Genomic DNA, 20,841 nt, shown 5'->3' on the forward strand with positions numbered 1-20,841 from the left:
TTGTCTACTATAATTTAGTCAATTCTACCAATATTTATCTACCATTTCACAGAACTCTGCTTCTTTCATTTGCAATGTCTATTAAACTATCATCATCTTGATCTGGAACACTTACAACTTGGCTTCATCTTTTTGAAATGACCAATGGTGTTATACAGTTGTTCTGCGCAGTCCTTGGACGGTTTAGTAAATGTATAGTTATTCACCCTGGTCATGTGTGTTGTTTTGGCGTCGATGGACTGAATGGTGTTATCCCAACGATGATTTCCAAGGAGCTCCTCTTGTTTAGGCATGAGAAGCCGGTGACTGGATGGTGGAATACTTTGTTGCTCTTTTAGTCCGCTGCCATAATTTGTTGACGCTTCTATGAGTAGAAAACAACTGGTCATGCCAGATCACAGTTTCCCACTATTATAAGTTTTATATTCTTGGTATAATTCAAAGAAGAGAACTAATGTCCTATGAATCATATTATGCCCAGCACACAAATAAACAAGAAATTGATAATGTAACCTAGACTCACTTACAAAACACCTTAAAATGTCATTTCACTACAGAAAAAGAAGTTTAAACGTGTATAACTAATTATTAATAACTTGTAGGGAGATAATCCAGGTAGTGGTCAATAAAGATATCAAATTAGTAAAAGAAAACTATTTATTTTTAACCAACGTTTCGCCCCACTTTGCAGGGCTGTCAGATTGAAACAGAGATGACGACTGGTAGTCCTAACTAATGCATTACACACAGCCACTTCGACAAACTCCTGTCTGATCGGTATTAATGTTAGATGTTAACACACTGAGTCCTAGCTCTGTACTATCTTTACCGATTTCTGTCTTACCTACCATCTCATACTCAGATCAACAGTGTAATGCCGTGATCAACGGCAATTTTGAAATGTAAATTTTTGACAGGGCATTTTTTTAAGTGAAACTTCACTAAGCGCTATAGAGCAAATCGGCCTGGATTAGAAGAATGCTATTCATTGGAAACAGAGTCAATTTAAGAAAATTGTATTTTTGACTATGAATAATATGTTTTTAAAATCACTATTTTAATCTTTCTTCTATATATCATCTATATGCAGAGTTTGGCAAATATTACATCAACTTAAACTATAAAACTAATTTTTACACTATATATATATATATATATATATATATATAAAACACTAATACTTGACACTGTAGGGTAATTAAAACGCCTATTACATTATAGGCAAAACACATTAACATGTTTATTTAACTAATTTATATAAACTTATACAACACTACCTACTGTAAATTAAACAATCTGTAACAAGCTCTTTGTCCAGTATGTAGCTTATTTATAACCAATATATCAGTAACCTTCTTATTGACATTTCTCAAATCTGGAATCATACATGTTAATTTTTATCGTCCTCGAATTCATGTTTCCAATATGACTGTTGAAACAGCTACTAAGTGTGAACAGAGAGAAAAAATAATAAAAAAGGCTAAGAAATGGCTAAATGAACGTTTGGGGAATGATGTTGATAACTTGGAGCTTGCTAATGAAATTTATGAGGATTGGTCTAGAAAAAAAATTCAGCTTGAGCGTTCGGTATTAACATAATCATTTAATTTTATCCTCATTTGCATTTATATGATATCTAGTTTTATGGTTCCACGAATTATATTTTAGCTAGCTTCTGTTAGTTCTGAAGTACCCTCAAAGGTGTCAGATGCTGCTCGAAACGTTGATGATGCCTGTACTTTTATTACTAAAACTTTAGCTGAAATTGATAAAATGCTTGAAAAAATTAAGAACCAAACATTATGTTCTGAAAAATTGTATTGGAACCTTAAGGACTATTTTGACAAGATTAATGAACTTGACAGGTTTTTATCCTATCTCAAGGTTCTTAAAGCAGCGCAAGAAGCAAGGTAAAATTGTTTAATCATCATATATTATGTATAATAGTTAGATAGGCACAATCTGAGTTTATGTAATGTATGTGTGATCCATTATACCTTTTAGTTTTGATGTATAATATGCTTAATTTTCAATATAGTCATTCCTGTACTGTAGCACTGATAGCCTCATCATTCAATTTCCTTGGTTGATTAGAAGTAGGTACACTTATATGATAGAAGTGGAAATGTTGAGATTTTTCAGACATCAGAATGACTGCTTCTGACCCATATAACACATAATGTCATAAACTACTTTCAGTACCAATTCCTGAGCCTTTATTTAGACTGTCACACTCCAGTAATTGCTTCAAAAATAAAGGGAAAAAAATTGCACACCGTACATATGTCAAAAGTGTAGTCGTTATTTATGTTTAGTTGCACACTGTTTTTTTATGTATGCAATTGGTTGTGGGAGAAAAGAATTACTATTAAGTTATACTTACTGTAATTTTTTATTCAAGACTAATTTGGTTTATAACAAAATGTATCCTTATAGTCTTAACGCTCTTTATTAATTCATTTAAATCTCCAACATTTCAGCCAATGCAGCCATTATGAAGAACTTCTTAAGTTTTAATTTCACAGCCTCAACATTTGTCATTATTAAGATTGCTGGCTATTCAGTCTTTGTCTACTATAATTTAGTCAATTCTACCAATATTTATCTACCATTTCACAGAACTCTGCTTCTTTCATTTGCAATGTCTATTAAACTATCATCAACCAACTTGTTTACACCAAAAAAATTTTTTTTTAATTTATAACTTTTAAAATTAAAAATAATTTTAAAAATAACTACACTAATTTTTCTATAATTTATATTTTGATATTTTAATACTTTTACCTAATTTTTATATTATTTAAAACTATATTGAGAGTACAATTCGATCAAATAGAGGAGGCATCTCACAGATGTCATGCAACTACTGGAGTGATAAACACCAGTTTAGATGCTGTCTTTTAACAAATAAGTACTTCAGTTGGGTAAATTCCCAACCATATATTTATTATTAACATCAGTATACCTATTTCTTTGTATTATACCTACTTGTACCGTTGGAGGTGAAATGGTCTTGCATATAAATGTACATTATTTTCTAGATGGTAACAAATTATAGAGAATTAATAATGGGTCATATAAACGAAAATAATTTTATAAGTGGAAAGAAAAGTATTTATTACATAAAATTTCAGCTGTCATTTGACCACTATGGTATGGTTAGTGTTAAAAAAAATGAGTTAGTGGTATCAGTTACAAAAACTATAAAAAGAATATAATCATCTCAACCATGACATAGTATGCAAAAATAATGTTAGTACTCTTTGATTCTGAGTAGTGATAAGAGTCTAAAACATTACCGACACATAGCACAGAGCCGGTATAATATTAGGCAAGCCTGAGAAATTATAGCATTGGTTATTCTCACTCCACTACCTAATTCACCATTCACTGATGAAAGATTTAAATTTATTTTTATTTGTTTCAAGGTCTATTCTTTCGTATTGAAACAAAGATTACTTAAACTAATTATTTTAATGCCAAAATATTTTTAAAGAAAACTTAGTATCAATAAGGCTAATATATCTATATTAATTGTATTAGCAAAGTGATGGGATTCCTAGCAAACAAGAGACAATCGATATTGCCAACTATTAGTGGTGTAAAGGCCAAACTAATCCAGTCACTATATTAGGACTAAGTGTGGCAAAAAATCTCTACCAAAATTATTTTTTACTGTTATTCTAAATTAGAAGGAATACATAATCAGTATTGTACAGGTACAAGAGCTCTTGGAAAATATTTCTGACTATATGGAAGTAAATAAGTGGTTACAAACAATCCCAGGAGATTTTAGCCGACCTTAAGATTGCTGAAAGTCTTTTGAAAACCTATCAATGTCTCAGATGAAAATGAAGGTGAAGCAAATCGAGACAGTGGAAAATAGGGTATCCTGATCAGAGATTTTGGCTGTATTTGATGCTATGGTTAGTCCTCTGCCACTCCAGTAGACACCATTTTTCTGGGGCACTCGAATAGTTTAGCTTTACAGGAGAGCTATTCTTTTCAACAAAAAAAAACTTAACTGATTTTGTTCCATTCTAATGTAATTGAGTAATAGAATTATACAGTATCAGTTTGTTCAGTTCATTGTGTAACTTGTAATTTTCATAAAAGTACTTTAAATTACTTTATACCACTGTGCTTTTACAATAACCTTAGTACTTTTTGACTCCAAGAATATACCTTAATTCAAGTTTTGAATTCAATGAACTTTTTTATTAACCTATGTTCGGTTCATCAGGACTCTGATGTATTATTTCTTCTTCAAATTCAACTGGAACTTTATTTATTGAAAAAATAAATCTGAATCTTAAAATTCTACCATTGATTAAAACTAATAAATCAGTTCGAGGAAAAAGGGCAGCATATTTAAATAAACAACTTTTTATAACAGTGAAGATGTAAAAAAATAAAAATTAAAAACTAATCACAACAATATGAATAATGTATTGTGTAAAGTTGTTGGCTATAAGAAGGAAGAGTCGATGAGAGACTTTAGATACCAATATAATGTCAAATTATATGACTGTTGGACGAAGATAGTTGACCATATGAAGTAGAGTGTAGGAAGATGGTCTGGGTGGCGGTCAATAAAGATACAAAATAGTAGAAAAAACTGCTTAATGTTAACCAATGTTTTGCCCACTTTTGTTCTAATTTTCTCTTAGTTTATTATATTACTACTTCTCCCATGTCTCATAATTTTTACTCTTATTCAATGATTTTATTTTTAATTTATCTATGTATTTATTTAAACTTTTTGATATTACTTTATATTATATATATAATATATAAGGGAATATAACCCTTTCTGACAAGTGGTGGGGCACCTATATCTGCTAATCTTTTCCTGTCTAACTTCAGTCTTCTACTTGCATCAGAATAAGGTGTATATTTTCCTTTGTCTGTTATTTACATAAATATCAGGTATATCCTTTCATTTTATCTGTTATTTGTACAAATATCAGGTATATCCTCCTTTGTACTTCATCTATCTGTTTACCATTTACAACTACCTTTTTACCTTGTTTGTTACTGTTTCTAATAAATATTGTTCTATTATTTATTACTCTAGTTCTATATTTACAATTCAATCACACATGGCTGTATTTATTATTAATTGGTTTCCTATTCATCTATTTTTATATTTTCTTAACTTAAGCTGTCTTTCTTACTTTCTATGTATATTTATTCTAATTTTTTATCACTTCTTACAATGATTGTATCTTGTGTTCATTTAGCCCTAACAAAGCCCTGCAAAGTGGGGCAAAAAGTTGGTTAACATTAAATAGTTTTTTCTACTATTTGTACCTTTATTGACTGCCACCCGGACTATCTTCCTACAATTAAATTATATGACATTTATTCAGTAAATATGATTAAATAAAAAGCATTAGAGCATCACGGTGATTGAAATGAGCATGTCAAGATGTTGCTTTTGGAAAACAAAAGAAGAAAAAGTTAGAAGAATCATTCAAAGGCTAATTAAAACAGTACCAAAGGATAAATCTCTGAGGGTTATACTAAGAGATAGACAGAAGGAACTTAGATTAACCTTATAGATTTACGTTTGGATGGAATTCAGTTGAGATGTAGATGTATAGCCAGAGATTGTTGGTGTTATTGACATAGGATTTTCAGGTTTGTTAGGCCTTATTTTTATTTTATAAACACAAATAGTATTTATAATTTAGCATCACTTTTTTCCCTTAAGTTTAGTCAATGAAATTATACCAGTCTTGTAATTTATACCCCTATTGTGTTCATGGATTGACCCAAAGATTAGGATCTGTTTTTAAAATCTTTCTTACAAGTTTGAACTTATTTTTTTTTAAATAGGTTCAAACGGACTTTATGGCATGTTTGGCTAATTGAACCTAATCGAATAGCTTTGAACAAGATAGGTAATATTTTCTCTGTACTTGTTTTTTCAGCAATAGCCTAAAGAGTAACCTATCCACTCAAGAAATAGACAAATCAATATTCGAATATAATATGTTGTGCAATACTTCTCTAAGTTTAATTGATTCTAAATGCTCACATTTAAAAGACTTTCTGTTTCAAACTACTAAATATTGGAATGGAATTTTAAAAGACATCATTTCGAGGTAATTTACTATTTATTATTCATAATGAATCAATTATATAATAATACTAACAATATATTATGTATTGTTTGATTGTAATCAAAATTTAGCATTAAAAAATTAAGGAAAATTTATTATTTCACTTGAATATTACATGAAGTAAGATCTTTAATGTGCAATCATAAGGGCTTAAGTCGAAAATATGAATTTTTATGGGGAGCAAAAAAAAAGTTCAAAACATTATGTAAAATCTAATTATTGATATTTTTGTAATTGTTATTTTTATAAAACAATATAGAAGTAAGTTTATCTGAAGCATAGATCTTATTACCAACCAGTTGCTCTGATTTGGTGTTATAACAATGACCGCCAAGTATGATTAACTTTGAAAGACTGTTAAGATAAAATAAAGAAGAAATGAAATTAAATTATTTAAACATTTAATTGAATTTTAGGTCTGAAATCCAGGTCTAAACGTCACAAAAATTAATAAGTTTTTTTTTTATTTGTGTATTTTTTGCTGACTGAACCCTCGACCATCTTCTTCTCATGTTAAGTATTAAGATCTGAATATGGCAAAAGTGGCCAAAAATTAATGTGAATATGTTAATTAATGTGATTTAACAAATAAATCAATCAATAAAAGTTTAACATTTTGCCGCAAACTATTTATAATTAATTTATATTAACATTTTATTAAACAAAAGAAAAGAGAGAAGATAAATTACAAAAAAAGTAAATTGATTGAAATTTTTTTCAATTTTTAGCCTCTCATAATTTTTTTTTTTTTACTTACTGTCCTTCCCATGTCAGAGTTCTAATGATTACAATTTCATTTACTATTCATTCTGCATTAGTTTCCATTTTTTATATTCTATTTACATTTAATTTGATTATATTTTTCAGTGAATTCACCAATATAATGAAATCAGTTAATTGGCCGATAGTTGGTACTAATCTAGCTTCTTCACCTTCAACTGATGCATTAACCCGCTTTCAAAGTTGTGTAGGTCATCTATTGAAAATTCAGTTACCGTATCCTTTATCAATCAGTAATTTTTTATCAATCTTCAGCAACATTAAATTGCTTAGAGACCTAATACAATTTTTTAATAGTATCAAGGCTAAATCCTCAAAAATTACCTGATGAATGAAATGAAAAAAAATTGTATTCATAAATAAGAGCTGTAGTGCCGTGCCCTCCTTAGTTGAACGGCTCCCTCTAAAAAGATCATTACTATTATTTCTTCAAAGTTTTCTGACATAAGAAAAAAATATCTTACCTTTGACCTAATTATTATATTTTCAGTTTTGGTTTGAGCTGTTGTTAAAGATTGATTCATTGCTATCTTCTTAGCTAGGTCTGAATTATTGTTAAATAATAATAATTGTTAAATATTGCAGTTTTTTTTTTTTTTTTTTTTTTTCTGACCTAGAGAAAAAATAAAACAAACAATTAAATATATACAAATGAGAAATGTATGTATATATATGTTGGCAAAAGAAAACATCTTGTTTTACCAGTATGGCATTATAAGATAGGCTGCCGGGTCCACTGAAGGCGGTGTCATCGATGATGGCATGTGTTTGCCTTGAGCTTACTAGGAATAGGGAGGGGCTATTCCGGCTGGTGTTAATGAAGTGATGACTTCAGGCTGTAGAGCCAGAAGTCCCTCCCGAGGCGAGAACATCGACCAGGGGAACAGTGCTCTGCCACCTCCCAGGTCTTGGTGGAGAGGTGATTTCGCGGAACAGTGGATCGTGGATCAGCACAGGCTTTCAGCCCATCAAAGAATTTGATGTGCCTACAACCTATGAATTCCGGCACAGTCGGGAGTTGGAGTTTCTCACATATTTCTCTGTTCCTGGCCCACTGGAGTGAAGTTCCTCGTACTATTCGCCTCAGGAGGAAGTTCTGGAAACTCTGTAGTGTTAAATATTGCAGTTTCAGTGAAACTTCTATATATCAGACACCCACGGATATGATTATTTTGTCTATTTTATTGAGGTTTCTACTAAGGGGGTTAATATAAAAAGAACATAAAAATGAAATAATAGCAATGTATACATATCATCCATCACTTAAGTCATGATACTTCATTAATAAAAAAAATAAAATAATCTAAACGTCATTCTAGGAGCATCTCTCAACTATTATTTTGCAGGATACACATGTATACAATTTTTATTATAATATAAAGTTGTCTCGAAATCATTACACAAAATCTAAAAAAAGTTTGGAAATTGCCAGACGGTACATCAAATTTCGAGAATTATCCTGGGATGACTTGTGACTATAGTGCCAAATTAAAATAAAATTGGGACCATATTCTCGGACCTGCAAAATAATTTTCTTAAATATATTTTAGATAGCATCATTGCAAATATTGTTATCTTTGGAGCTACCAAGTAGTTTAAGAAGCTTGTATAAAATAAATACATATTTTTTCTCCTAATTCTAATTATTTAATGCAATTTTGATTGCTCCTTAAATAGTGAGTTAGTCCAGAGCTGAAAGACAAACCAGTAGTGAGTTCCAGTTTACAGGTTTCTTTTCCAAGTTTGACATTGCCAATAATACAGCTACTGATACCTTTGAGAAAAAGGTTCTTGTACCATTTCACTGGCTCTCGACAGACGAACAGAATTGATAAACCAGAGTGGTACTTTACACAGGTATATCTTATTTTTTTTTTTAAATATCATATTTTCTAGAATAATAAACTTTGTGTCACTAACTATTGGTAAATATGGGTATTGCTTGAATAAATCGAAGTATCCTGTTTTTTCTTCTATGCATTCCTTCCATTGAACGATTTTTTTAAATTTCTTCTTCGACTGTTTCTTCTTTTTCAATCTGAAAGAGAATAATACTTCTATTTGTAGGTCTTATCCATGCATTGAGATCAATTTCCATGGGGAATGTTTCCTATTTAGGTTAGTTCTTTCTTAACAATGAGTGTGACAGTACGTCATTCTTCTTGTTTGGACAATGACAGTTCAACTTGGAGACAGTCAGCTGAAAAAAATTTTGGACAGTAAAAAATTTAAATTTAGAAGCTTAATTTCAATGCCTAATCGTTGCCCTGGTTTAAAAATGTTTTTTTCCTCTCAAATATCACTTACAGCAAATTTTTTTAGCATTCAAATAAAGTTCAGTGTCATTGGTTGAAAAATTAAGGAACTAATTGTGTGACATAATTTTATCTAGAGAAAACTTTTAATAGAAAATTAGAACTTTCAAGCTCTATTTCTCAAAATTATGGTTATAGCAGTTAGAATCCTACCAAATCAAATTAATGCAATGTAATTTGAACTGAATCAATGAAAAGTAGAAATAAATCTATAAATACAAACTGAAAGATATTTGTAATAAATGTTAAAACTAAATAACAAAACAAATAGCTAATAGGGTTGATAAGGTAAAAAAATTCACTATCAATTGTTTTAATATCATTTTATTTTACTTTTTTTTTTTTTTAGATTTTATCATGGATTAGAGATCATGAAAATTTTCTTCAGACTTGGGTCCAACCAGTTTACAATGACTTAAATGTAGACAAATCTGTTGTGGTAACTAATTGCTGTATTCTTAATGAATTATTAATATCCATATTATGTTACATTAACCCTATACCTTTTAATGATTTTCAGGTAGAATTCATGTGCGGATTGGTACAAATGAGTGTTGAGAAACTTCAGTGCGATTTAGAAGAGGTTCAGTATGATGATACCCTTTTCTCACACACTGTAGACGAGGCTCTCGGCTATGAAAGAGAACTAAGACAGGTCCATTCTTATCCATTGTCTCTTCCCGGTCCACTCCATGTCTTGACCCAGGCTCAACTTTTTGTTAAATGGATCAGAATGGAAAAAAAGTGTTGGTTCAGTTATTTATTTTAATTTTACACTGCTTTATTCTATTTTTCTTTTCAATTAAAAAGAGAAAACATTCTAATATATTGGAAGATTCCTGATTGACCCTGTGTATGAATAAATGGAATTTGGTCCGGGTGCGATCAAATTAAGCTCAAATAGTACATAATATTACTATTTAAACGAATGGAATATGGTACGGGTACTAATTATTATGAACATGAGGTAATAATGTTCTTTGAAATGAATCACCTCAGGGGGGGGGCAAGTGATTTTGCCAGGATGGAAGACAATGAAATACCAAAACAAAAACTCCTGAGAGAACCAATCTGTCTATGGTAAAAGACAGTGTAGAGGACCGAGAGTAAGATGGGTAGATGGCATTGTTGCTGATGCCAGAAGTTTCCTAGAAGTCCACAATTGTATGGTTGCTGTACAAGAATGTGACAATTGGGAAAGGTAATTGCAGGAGGCCAAGACTCAGTTACGAGTTGTAGCACCACTCTGATAGATAGATATAACAATGTTATGTTCATTATAATAATAATAATTCTAATTCTAATAAGTAAAATTTACATATTATATTATATTTATTCATTTACCATCCTAATTTATGATTTCAGGCGTGACATTGGTGGAGTTAGAAACATTTATTATACCTTCTTATTTAGATTATTTAGCATACATATCAAACTAACCCAGTTTTATTTAATTTTAATATTTACAAATTACCAAACTAAGAAAAATTATGTATAAATAATTATAATTAGATTTAATATAATATAATTTAAATATTAAAGTTCTGTATATATTTTTATTTTAGTCGCTAGAGAGAAAATGGATGCAATGTTAATATCTGACAGTGCTTGGTATACATTAAGTGGACTCGATGATGAAAAAACAACAGAAGTTGCCCACACTTTTCTCGCTCTCATTAGCACCATGACAGACCGATATTCTTTGTTACCACAACCTGGGCATAGGTAGGCAGGAAATTTCTCTAACTTACAATTTTCGAAGGAATATTACTATTATTGTAAGATTATGCTTCAATGAGATATGAATACTCAACAATTAATTTAAGAAGTATTGATGATAATTGAGTAGTTCTCAATCAAAAGTCAATATATACACTTAAGTTAAACTATTATTGGAGCATCTGATGTAGCTAAGTTAAATATCTGTTAAAAAATTTTTGATTAGTGACATCTACTTGACGTGTTGATTGTAGAAAAATCTTTTCTTTTGAGAAGTGGATAAATCAACAAATTTTGTAGGAAGAGAGTCCGGGTGGTGGTCAATTAAGGTATCAAAATAGTAAAAGAAAACTATTTTTTGTTAACCAACATTTAAATAGTTTTCTCTTACTATTTTGACACCTTTATTAATCGCCACCCGGACTATTTTGCTACATTCTACTTCATACGGTCAACTATCTTCTTCCAATATTAATAAATTTTGATAGAAAATTGCTCAAATTTAATATACATTTATAACTTCATATGGGTATTAATTCATACTTTATGTTATAAGTGTGATAATATTAGAAAAACTAACATAAACCAACCGTATAATCAATAACCGTTGTTCAATTTCGCCATCATCGTCTTCTACCTTTATGGACCTTTCTCTTGTTATCCTAAACTATTGAATTTTACTTATTAATAAATCAAATTTTCAGATTTACTTTACAGTCACATCAGAGTCAAAAGGAATGCTAAGGCTCGAAAAGAAGTCTTTAATCACTGAGTTATAAGCAGTTAAAGGCCAGTCCACTGTATCAATCAAAACCAATCTTGGCAAAATTTTTCAGTTTATTTTATTTTAGTATGCAAATGTGTATATATATATATATATATATATATGTGTGTGTGTGTGTGTATAAAATATTGTAGTGATATTTTGTATATATAAATAGAAAAAGGATTGATACTGGCTGGTTTAAATGTTTATGATTAGTACTTGGAGAGATTAGGGCAGTATTAAGGTTCAGACTTTTCCTATGTTTTGAAGAGTATAGACCTGAAGTTTCCGCTGTGAATAGTGAGAGCTAAATGGAGAAAATAATTTTAATTGAATGAATACTTTCTGAAGTATTAAGTTTTGGTTTTGAAAGATAGAGCTGGCCCAATGAACGAGGATTTAGGTTGGAATGCCAAAATAAGTATTGATTACTTATATTTAAGGCACACTGCTTTCAATTTTTTATTAGATTTGAGTTTTTAAATGTATAAATTAATTTAGGAATGTAAGAAATTGTTTCCTTGAAAAAGCAATATGTTCTCCATTTCGAACTTTTCCTGAAATAATAGAAAATAACTAAGCTTCATAAATTTTGAGTAGGATAAAGTCTTAAACATGAATTTTTATTTATTTCATTGATGTTGATATGCTGGAGTAATATATTTTAATAAATTTTGTTGTGTTATTTTTCAGTATAAATTACGACAAAAAAAAATTATAGTCAGGTGTTGTTTTAATTAAAAAACACCATTTTTTTTTTACTTTAGAACAAAAGATTATTTTACTCAATTTTTTATGAATTTCGGAAAAATCATTTTTCTTCTTGCTATTGCTATTCTTGGAGGATCCTCAAAAAGTTGTGATGCAATTTTATAGAACTTTTCTTTGGTATTTTATCCAAATCAGTTTTTGTTTATTATTTAATTTGTGCCGAAGGATTCAAAATATTTTGCAATATTTTTTTTTTTCTCTTTAAGGAAAAAACGTTCACTATACCTTATTTCTTTATTTAACCCAGCAGGAGCAACCTGTTTTTTTGGCCCATAAGATGTGTCCCATAAGCATTTATCTCATGGTAGACCAGTTGTACTATTTTTCTTTATATAATTGGATGTGATGATGAAAAAAAATCTTCACGATTACTTTCAATACAATTTGAAATTGCAATTGTAAATTGTAGCTCTTCCATCAGGGGCTGAAAATCCATATTTTGTAAAAGATCTTAGATCTTCTTGCTTTGGCTCATGATTTAAAATAAGAAACACAGGAATACTGATAAAAGGCTATTAAGAGATGAGGAATACTGGTAAAAGGAATGCTCAGTCCTACCACTGCAAGGAGGCCTAAACAAAACTGAAATGAGTATAGGTGGGGAGGTAAAATGGGGAGTAACATAAACAAGGCACAATAACAACATCAAAGGGTTAATGGAAGGTAGACAAAAGTATAAACAAAATAGCTGAAATACTGACTCATATTTCCCAATATGAGCAAAATGCTCAAGGCTACACCTCTCCGAGGTTAAATTTTGTAGGTTTGTCCATTATCTAGTCCAATCTTAATTATTGTATGTTTTATATCTTCCATTTAAGGGATTTATCTTGATTTCTAAGTCATTTTTTATGCCAATTTGTCCCACTCCTGCACATTAGACCTTTTATTCAGTATTTTATTCTAATCAATTTTTGTATTATTAAACACTAACATTATATATATTTTTTAATTGTCAATTTTATTTATTCTTTTCTTTTAGGCTACAATTTGTTGAATTGGAGCTTGAATTAATCGATGACTTAAGAGTATCTTTATTGCAAATATTGCATTTAGAACGAGCTGATCCAATCAACTCGAAGGTTCCTGCAATTTTAAATACGGTTTATCACCTGAAAACAGCCTTAGAGCAATATGATGTCAGCCCTGTGAGTAGATTGTGGTAGTATTTAAAATGGGATCTCATTTTCCTTTCCTCAAAAATAATTCATCTACATTTATATTTTTTATTTTATTTTATTATAGACAGTATTGCTATTACAACACTATAAAAGTCAGTACAGTACGAATGAAAATGATGAAGGTCTTTTCCACGAAACTATTACTCTTTTAGGAAGGCTTCAAGCCCAGCTTCTTGAGGAGCTAAGTACAGCGGTATTGATGGAAGTGAAAGCGAGAAGTAGGCCTTATCGGAAATTTAGGTAAGTCTATACTTTTTACTTTCACTTACCTCTATATGGAATATATGTGAGAGGTATATATGAATATAAGGAGAAGTTTTATACCAATCCTGTTAAAATTTTCAGGGTTTATATGAATAGCCTAGCTCAAAAATTACATTAAGTCTCAGCTTGTTTATTTTCTTATTATTCCACTCCTACATTTCAGTCCTTCCTGCCATTCACTAGGAAAACTTATTCTAAATATCACAGCTACAATGCTGTCAAAAAATTGATAGCTTTTCTGCTTTTGTCAGATTATATTTTAGTTTATCAACTCAACCTATTTCTTATCTAATGAATTCGCTTTTTCTAATATTATTCCATTTACACTTTCTAATATAACCTTATTATGATGTTGGAAAGTGTAAATGTAAAAATATTAGAAAAAATGAATTAATTAGATAAGAAATAGGTTGATGAACTACAATATAATTTCACAAAGGCGGAATAGCTACATTTTAGCTGTAATATTTAGAATAAGTTATCCTTAAGAATGGCTGGAAGGGCCGAAACGTAGGAGTTGAATAATAAGAAAATAAACAGGTTGAAACTTAATGGATATTTTTTATTATAATTGATAAATAAACCAATCTCAAACAAGAATTCAAATTATATATAAGTGAAATTACATATTTATGACAGGTCCTATACTTAGGATGTAACAGAAACTTTTTTTTTTAAATCAACCTACCAGAAGTGCGACTTTATATAGTCGATTTTATACTTTTTTTAGGATTTTCTTAAAAGCGGCTGTAATGAATTTTAATTAAACTTAGTAAATTATTATAAAATTGAGTGTTATTTAATATCAGATATATTTCATATATAATCTTTACACTTTCTTGAGGCTGGTAATTATTGTTTAAATAACAACAACAATCTTTGTGATAAATTATAATAGTGAAAATTAACTGCGTTTTAATTTTTAATTTAATATGAAGAATTGACAAAATGAGGTAATTGTGGACTGAAATTAATGACCTTGGCAGACTACCCTGCTTAAAGTTTTCATTAAAATTGATATGGTTCTAAAATTGTATTAAGATTGTCCTTGTGGATGACTGAAGCGTCGAACTTATATAGAAATATAAATTGTTTTGAGACTAAAATTGGATAAAATTTATTTATTGAAACAATCAGATATATCTTATCCTTATTGAAATGGTTTGGCAGGACATAAATGGAGAATTAAAAAAAAATTTTCCTCTAAAATAATTGTGATTTTATTTATTTCAAATAATTAAGTATCTCACATCTTTACTTGTAATGAAAAATGGATAAATGTAAACTATGAAAGGATTTTATTTTTTTAATTTTATTTTTAAAGAGATTAGAGGAAAAAAATTTTCAGGTTGAAAACATTTCCAGAAATAAGAATAGTAATTTAGACATTATATACCATTGGAAAGCCAAAGATTTTATAAAAAATAATATGTAAATTATAAAGTACTAGAAAATAATGGAGATTGGTGAAAACATGTAAATATAACATGAGTTTGACATTAAACTGGCTGGTGCATGTGCAATTTTTTTTTTCTGTTTTCCCAATCTGATAATTGTTATCATGTTACATGTTAGCTTAGTTATTAAATAATTATTTTTTTTATTTTCACTTAACCTATATATGAGCCTTTCAGTTGATAGGGTGAATAATTCAATAAAATCATCCTTAGTATTTGTGACATTGATACTACGGCAAATTCATTCATGTATATGTCAATTGATCCATTTCCATGTTGATTTGCTTATTGAAAATATAAATAAAAATTTAATACCTTTACCTACTTCCTCTAGGTGGTTTTCAGTGACAGAAGATGATTTCGACGAAACGAGTGTGACTCAAGAAGCCTGCCCTATGTTCCAAGCACTTGCAGATAACTTACATAAACTTCATGAATCGCTTTCAGAAAAAATGTTTGGATCTTTATGGAGGATGGTTTCAACTCAATTGAATAATGTAAATATTCTAATGATAATTTAAAAATTTGCATAATAAATATAGATACTGTATTCTTCAAGATATTCAGGGTTAAGTATCCTAACTAAAAATGTGAATTAAGGACCTTAAAACAAGAAAAATAAACAAACAAATTCCGTTTAAATTGACGCTTTGTTTAGGAGATATTCATGTCTAACAACTTTTATTGTTATGAATCATTTAGGTTATAATAATTAATTTATATGTATTCCTACTACTTTATTAATGAAAAACATTAACACACATATTAAATTTTGTCCAAAGTGACTATCTTAAGGCAGGCTTGACATCTTTCTTCCAATGCTGCAGTATAGGAACAGCTCTGGATATGTTATATTTTGCAAGTTTTAATTATCCTTCTTTACAAAAAAATTAAGGTCATTGACCAGGTTTGCACAGACTTTTTCTTTAATTTCAACCCAAACAAAAAAATGTATGCTTTACTACAAAGCACATCCATTGCCGTTTGGCCACTGCTGCTGTGGAAGGATTCCAAGCCTGCCTTATGCTCAAGGTAATCACTTGAACGAAATTTAATATGAATGTTAATGTTTATTTTTCATTAATAAAATATTTGGAACACATATTATTTCTTTTATTATAACCTAAATGATTAACAATCAAAATCTTTAGATGTGAATATATAATAAACAAAGCATTAACAGAAATGCATTTATATGGAATTGTTTTCTAGCTTTGAGATCCTTAATTCATATTTTCAGTTAGGACACTTGAACCTGAAGCATAATGTAGAATTTGAATTCTTATTGAAAAGTAAATCAATATTATTTAATATCCATAAAGATGAAAAATCTTTCAGGCTTCATTGTGATTATTTTTAAACACCTTACTACATTTCAGAACATTACTTGTCCATTTTTAACCCCATGCTTTATACAGCTATTTAATAAATTAAAATATCTTTACATTGTCAACATTAAAATATTAAAAAGTCATAATAATAAATAAAAATTTATCATAAGATATTACATACAATAACATTAAGTTATTTCGAAAGTTTAGAACTGGCCACATCAATTATTATTCATCAATTGTTACAGTGTTTTTCTTTAACTGACTGTTGTACTGTCAAATTATATTGCCCAATCAAATATCCATTGTCTTGATTGAAAATCCTAATAATCAATTTTATATTGCATACAAATCTTATGTTGTCTTTTTAAATGAAAATTTATCTATTTCTATATTTTTCCATGTATCTTATCTACCATCTATTTATGTGGTTTGCTTATAGACCTTGGAAATCTTTAGTACCTCTGCCTATCTTGGATGATGGCTTTCCAGTTTTAGGTGGTGTTCTGCTGTGTCCTTAATCCTATCCAACCAACTCTGTTTCGATCTTTCTCGTGGTCTAGTTCCTATTACTGAGATGTTCATATTTAGGAAAAGATGTCCTACTGGGTGGCTTCTTGTCACACATCCTGCACACTGTAACCTCTTTGCTTTCATATCAAGTGCGATTGATCAATGTGTTTCAGAAATTATTTCTCTTTTCATTTTTATTCTGCAAATGCTTAAATTCTTGTTCCACTTTGGACTCCCTATTATTTTGAGAATTATTAGTCTGTAGAACTTAGCTGGTAACTTCCTATTTTTATAGCTTTGATATTTCAACTTAAATAAGTTCTGCTAAATATGAAATAGCAATTTAGTTGAAATGTAAACTAAAAAAAAAACAACAGTAATAGGGAAATGGTCTGGAGTGGCGGTCAAGAAAGGTCAAGAATAGCAGAAAAACTATTTATTAATAACCGACGTTTCATCCCATTTTGCAGCGCTTCATCAAGGCTGAGTCCAGAAAGAAGAGTCACTCTTCTGCTAATATGCCTTACCTCAACTGAAAAAGATCCATTAGGTGTTTGTTTATCTCATTTGAATGAGGTTATCTAGTGGAAATCAATAGCTGTGAATGAAAACAATAATAATAGTTATGGTTATAACCCACGACTATAGAACATTGCAAATAAGTATGTGCAGGTGTGCATGCATATGTAGATCATGTTGACCCGATATGTAAAGTGACACTTGTATACTATTACCCAGTATACTTTTAATTATTTAAAATTATATACTCTAATGAAGATAAGTATGAATAAGATTAAAAATCTTTACTTTTTTAATTAGTTTATAAGCAAGGCCCAGCTCCAAAATGTAAGAATTAGTCTAGTTTTTAATTCTGCTTTTATCCATATATTGTATTAGTCTAGTGGTAAGTCATTTTTATTATAATTTTTTTTTAAAATGTAGATTATATTTCTATTAACAAAGGCATATTTGGGAATGAAAAGCTATTTAAAGTGCTTTACTAAAACTTTTATATTTTGAAACATTCATATTTATAAAATTTTTGAGGTAGCAGCTTATGGTCAGCATCATGATAGTTTCTTATTGACCAATACAAATCTCATTTGAATTTTGTTTAAATGATGAATTGTGATTGACACTGTTCAATACAGATGTATAAAGTATATTTTATATTTATAAATATAATTTTTATTTTATTGATATTTTTATGTGATTTCAGTTTCTATATGAGGAATTGATTCTCAACAATACTTTTTCCATCACTGGAGGTAGAGTTTTAGAAAAAGATATTATGAAATTCCTAATTCCATTGTTTCAACAGTACACATCATCTCCAATTCCATATTTCTTTCCGTAAGTAAGATTAAAATAACCAATTTGAATAATTTCATATGATTTTATTTAATAGTTCTTGCTTATTTTAGAATTAAAGAAGCTTGCAATCTACTCTCCTTACCCAGCTTACCCATTGCTGTGAAGAAGGCTGTACTTACGGAAAATCTTCATGAAATGAAATTCGGCCTGTCTGAAAAAATAAGACATTTGAATTTAGAACAAGCCGCAGCTGTCTTATGTCACAGGATCGATGTCGCTCCTTCTCTTATTTAATCATAACCGTAATGTTAAATTCCTATTATTATTTTTTTAATTTTATTTACTAAATGCATATTTCCTTTGATTTAATATTGAGAGTTTATATTTGCAAAAAAAAAAATCAATAAAATTTTTTTTAGTATACTGATAAGTATTTCCTCTAATCTTATTTTTGGTACAGTATTAAGCGTTTAAGTTGAAAATTTCATTTCAGATTGCAAAACCTATATTGTGGCTTCAAAATGAACAATAAGTTTGAAGAGGTTTGTGTTCCTGTTAATAATCTATTGGAGTAATAACAAACTACAATTAGATAACGGTGGTATCTTTTGTGTTAATCATAATTTTTTAGAAATGTTTTGTTAATAACATGTTTTCAAAGTATATATATATAGGTTTTATAACAAGAATCACTTCGACCATTCCTTGGAGCTTTTGTTTAAATACATTTCTGTTAATACAAAATAAATAAGAAATAAATCTGCTATCTCTTGAGTTAACATGCAGTTATCAAGGTACAGAAATAACACAGACCAACATTTTAAGTATTATTTAATTAATGACCAGTCTTTAGAAGTAAAGCTATGGGGGAATATGAATGGTAGATTATCATATGCTTTTCCTATGCAGCTTGGTGACAGTCTCCTTCTAAAGATTATTAAGAATTGAAAAAGTGTTCTTATTTACATATTCTTATTTATATCATAAGATACACATATTCTGTGACATATTATTGAATATTATAATTGCTAATTTTATTGTCTTTATATAGTTACTATAATTGAACTGTATACTAGTTATAGTTTCTAACTAGTTACTATAATCTACTATTTAAAATATAGATTTATTTATTTTTATATGTCAATATAGATTCACCTAAATATTTTTTTTCTGTATGAATTTAAAACAGAACACCAGCCTACTAAATTAATAATATTTTCATCCTTTTTTTTTCTTTCCTCTGTAGTAAGCCCTACAGAAGTATATTTTACATAAATTTTGAATAGACCATGCTAATTGCAAATCACATGCATAACATTGTTGCTTAAGCATATATAATTAAAAAATTTATGATGTATGTAGAATTATTTAATTTACAAAAGAGTATGAAAACAAACCAAGAAAAAATAAAATAATATGAGATAAAAAATAAAAAAATGAAATGTTTCTTTAAGTATCTATCAAACTATAGTGAAGAACTGTAAGATCACTGGTTGGCCATGTGTAATAATAAATGAATGATGGTCCAGGTTTGGTCAAATAAAAACTCAAATAGTGAAAAAACTATTTATATTTAAAAATCTATATATAAATCTAAAATTGGCTCAATAAAAATAGTTTTTCATTATTTGAGTTGTTATTTGACCGCACCGAGACCATCTTTCATTTATTACAGTGAAGAACATTTTTCGTTATTCATCCTCCTATTATACATAATACTTGTATATAATATGCCCTACCAAGATTTATTGTTTAAATTAAAACGTTCACCTGAACACTGTCTGAATCAATTCAATATGGTTTTCATCATTTATATATCATGCATTAAAGTAGTTTTATACACAACAAATGATTTTTTTAAATTGTCTTTTGCTTTACCAATGACATTTTAAATCTGACTTTCATATATTTCCACACATTCAAAATCCCTATTTTATTTACAGCCTAAACTATCAGCTAATTTTATCCATTCTTTAAACCAGATGTTATTCCAGAGTATACAACTATATGAACCACGACTTCAGAGGAATCGAGTATGGCTGTGCCTTTCGAAATTGAAAGCAATGGCTAACTTTCCCAAAGTCCTTTTCTCTTTAATAAGAATGTTGAGTAAGATACATGTTTTATGAAAATTAAAGTATTACTCCATCCAAGTTAAACTTTATAGATTTATTTTTAACAATAACAGATGATTCAAATTTTTAAAAACAAATTGGAGCATTTCTGTTGAAAAAGAGGAAAGTCGCAAAATTATTTATTTTATTTTTTTTGCAGTAGTTTGTTCCAAAGCCATTAGCTTGAA

At 29.0% G+C, this 20,841-nt stretch overlaps 1 protein-coding gene across 1 annotated transcript; it reads left to right on the forward strand.

Moving 5' to 3' along the window:
* Positions 1-1,339: 1,339 nt before the first annotated feature.
* Positions 1,340-19,170, forward strand: Rint1 (RAD50 interactor 1). Its single transcript, XM_014425062.3, has 14 exons — positions 1,340-1,587; positions 1,669-1,910; positions 5,937-6,110; positions 6,996-7,124; positions 8,594-8,765; positions 9,573-9,662; positions 9,744-9,969; positions 10,789-10,948; positions 13,462-13,627; positions 13,725-13,900; positions 15,716-15,878; positions 18,445-18,578; positions 18,650-18,841; positions 19,033-19,170. The coding sequence occupies exons 1-13, from the start codon at positions 1,426-1,428 to the stop codon at positions 18,831-18,833; spliced, it is 2,178 nt and encodes a 725-aa protein (XP_014280548.1). The 5' UTR covers positions 1,340-1,425; the 3' UTR covers positions 18,834-18,841; positions 19,033-19,170.
* Positions 19,171-20,841: the final 1,671 nt, after the last annotated feature.

The sequence above is a fragment of the Halyomorpha halys genome, unplaced genomic scaffold, assembly GCF_000696795.3.
Source record: "Halyomorpha halys isolate HHAL.00 unplaced genomic scaffold, Hhal_1.1 Scaffold493.1, whole genome shotgun sequence".
Lineage (NCBI taxonomy): Eukaryota > Metazoa > Arthropoda > Insecta > Hemiptera > Pentatomidae > Halyomorpha > Halyomorpha halys.

Excerpts from the sequence above, each read along its gene's own strand:
- Rint1 (XM_014425062.3), top strand. The coding sequence starts at position 1,426 with ATGACTGTTGAAACAGCTACTAAGTGTGAACAGAGAGAAAAAATAATA. Across the intron at positions 6,111-6,995 it reads TTAAAAGACATCATTTCGAG|TGAATTCACCAATATAATGA; the intron begins GTAATTTACTAT and ends TATATTTTTCAG. Across the intron at positions 10,949-13,461 it reads TTACCACAACCTGGGCATAG|GCTACAATTTGTTGAATTGG; the intron begins GTAGGCAGGAAA and ends CTTTTCTTTTAG.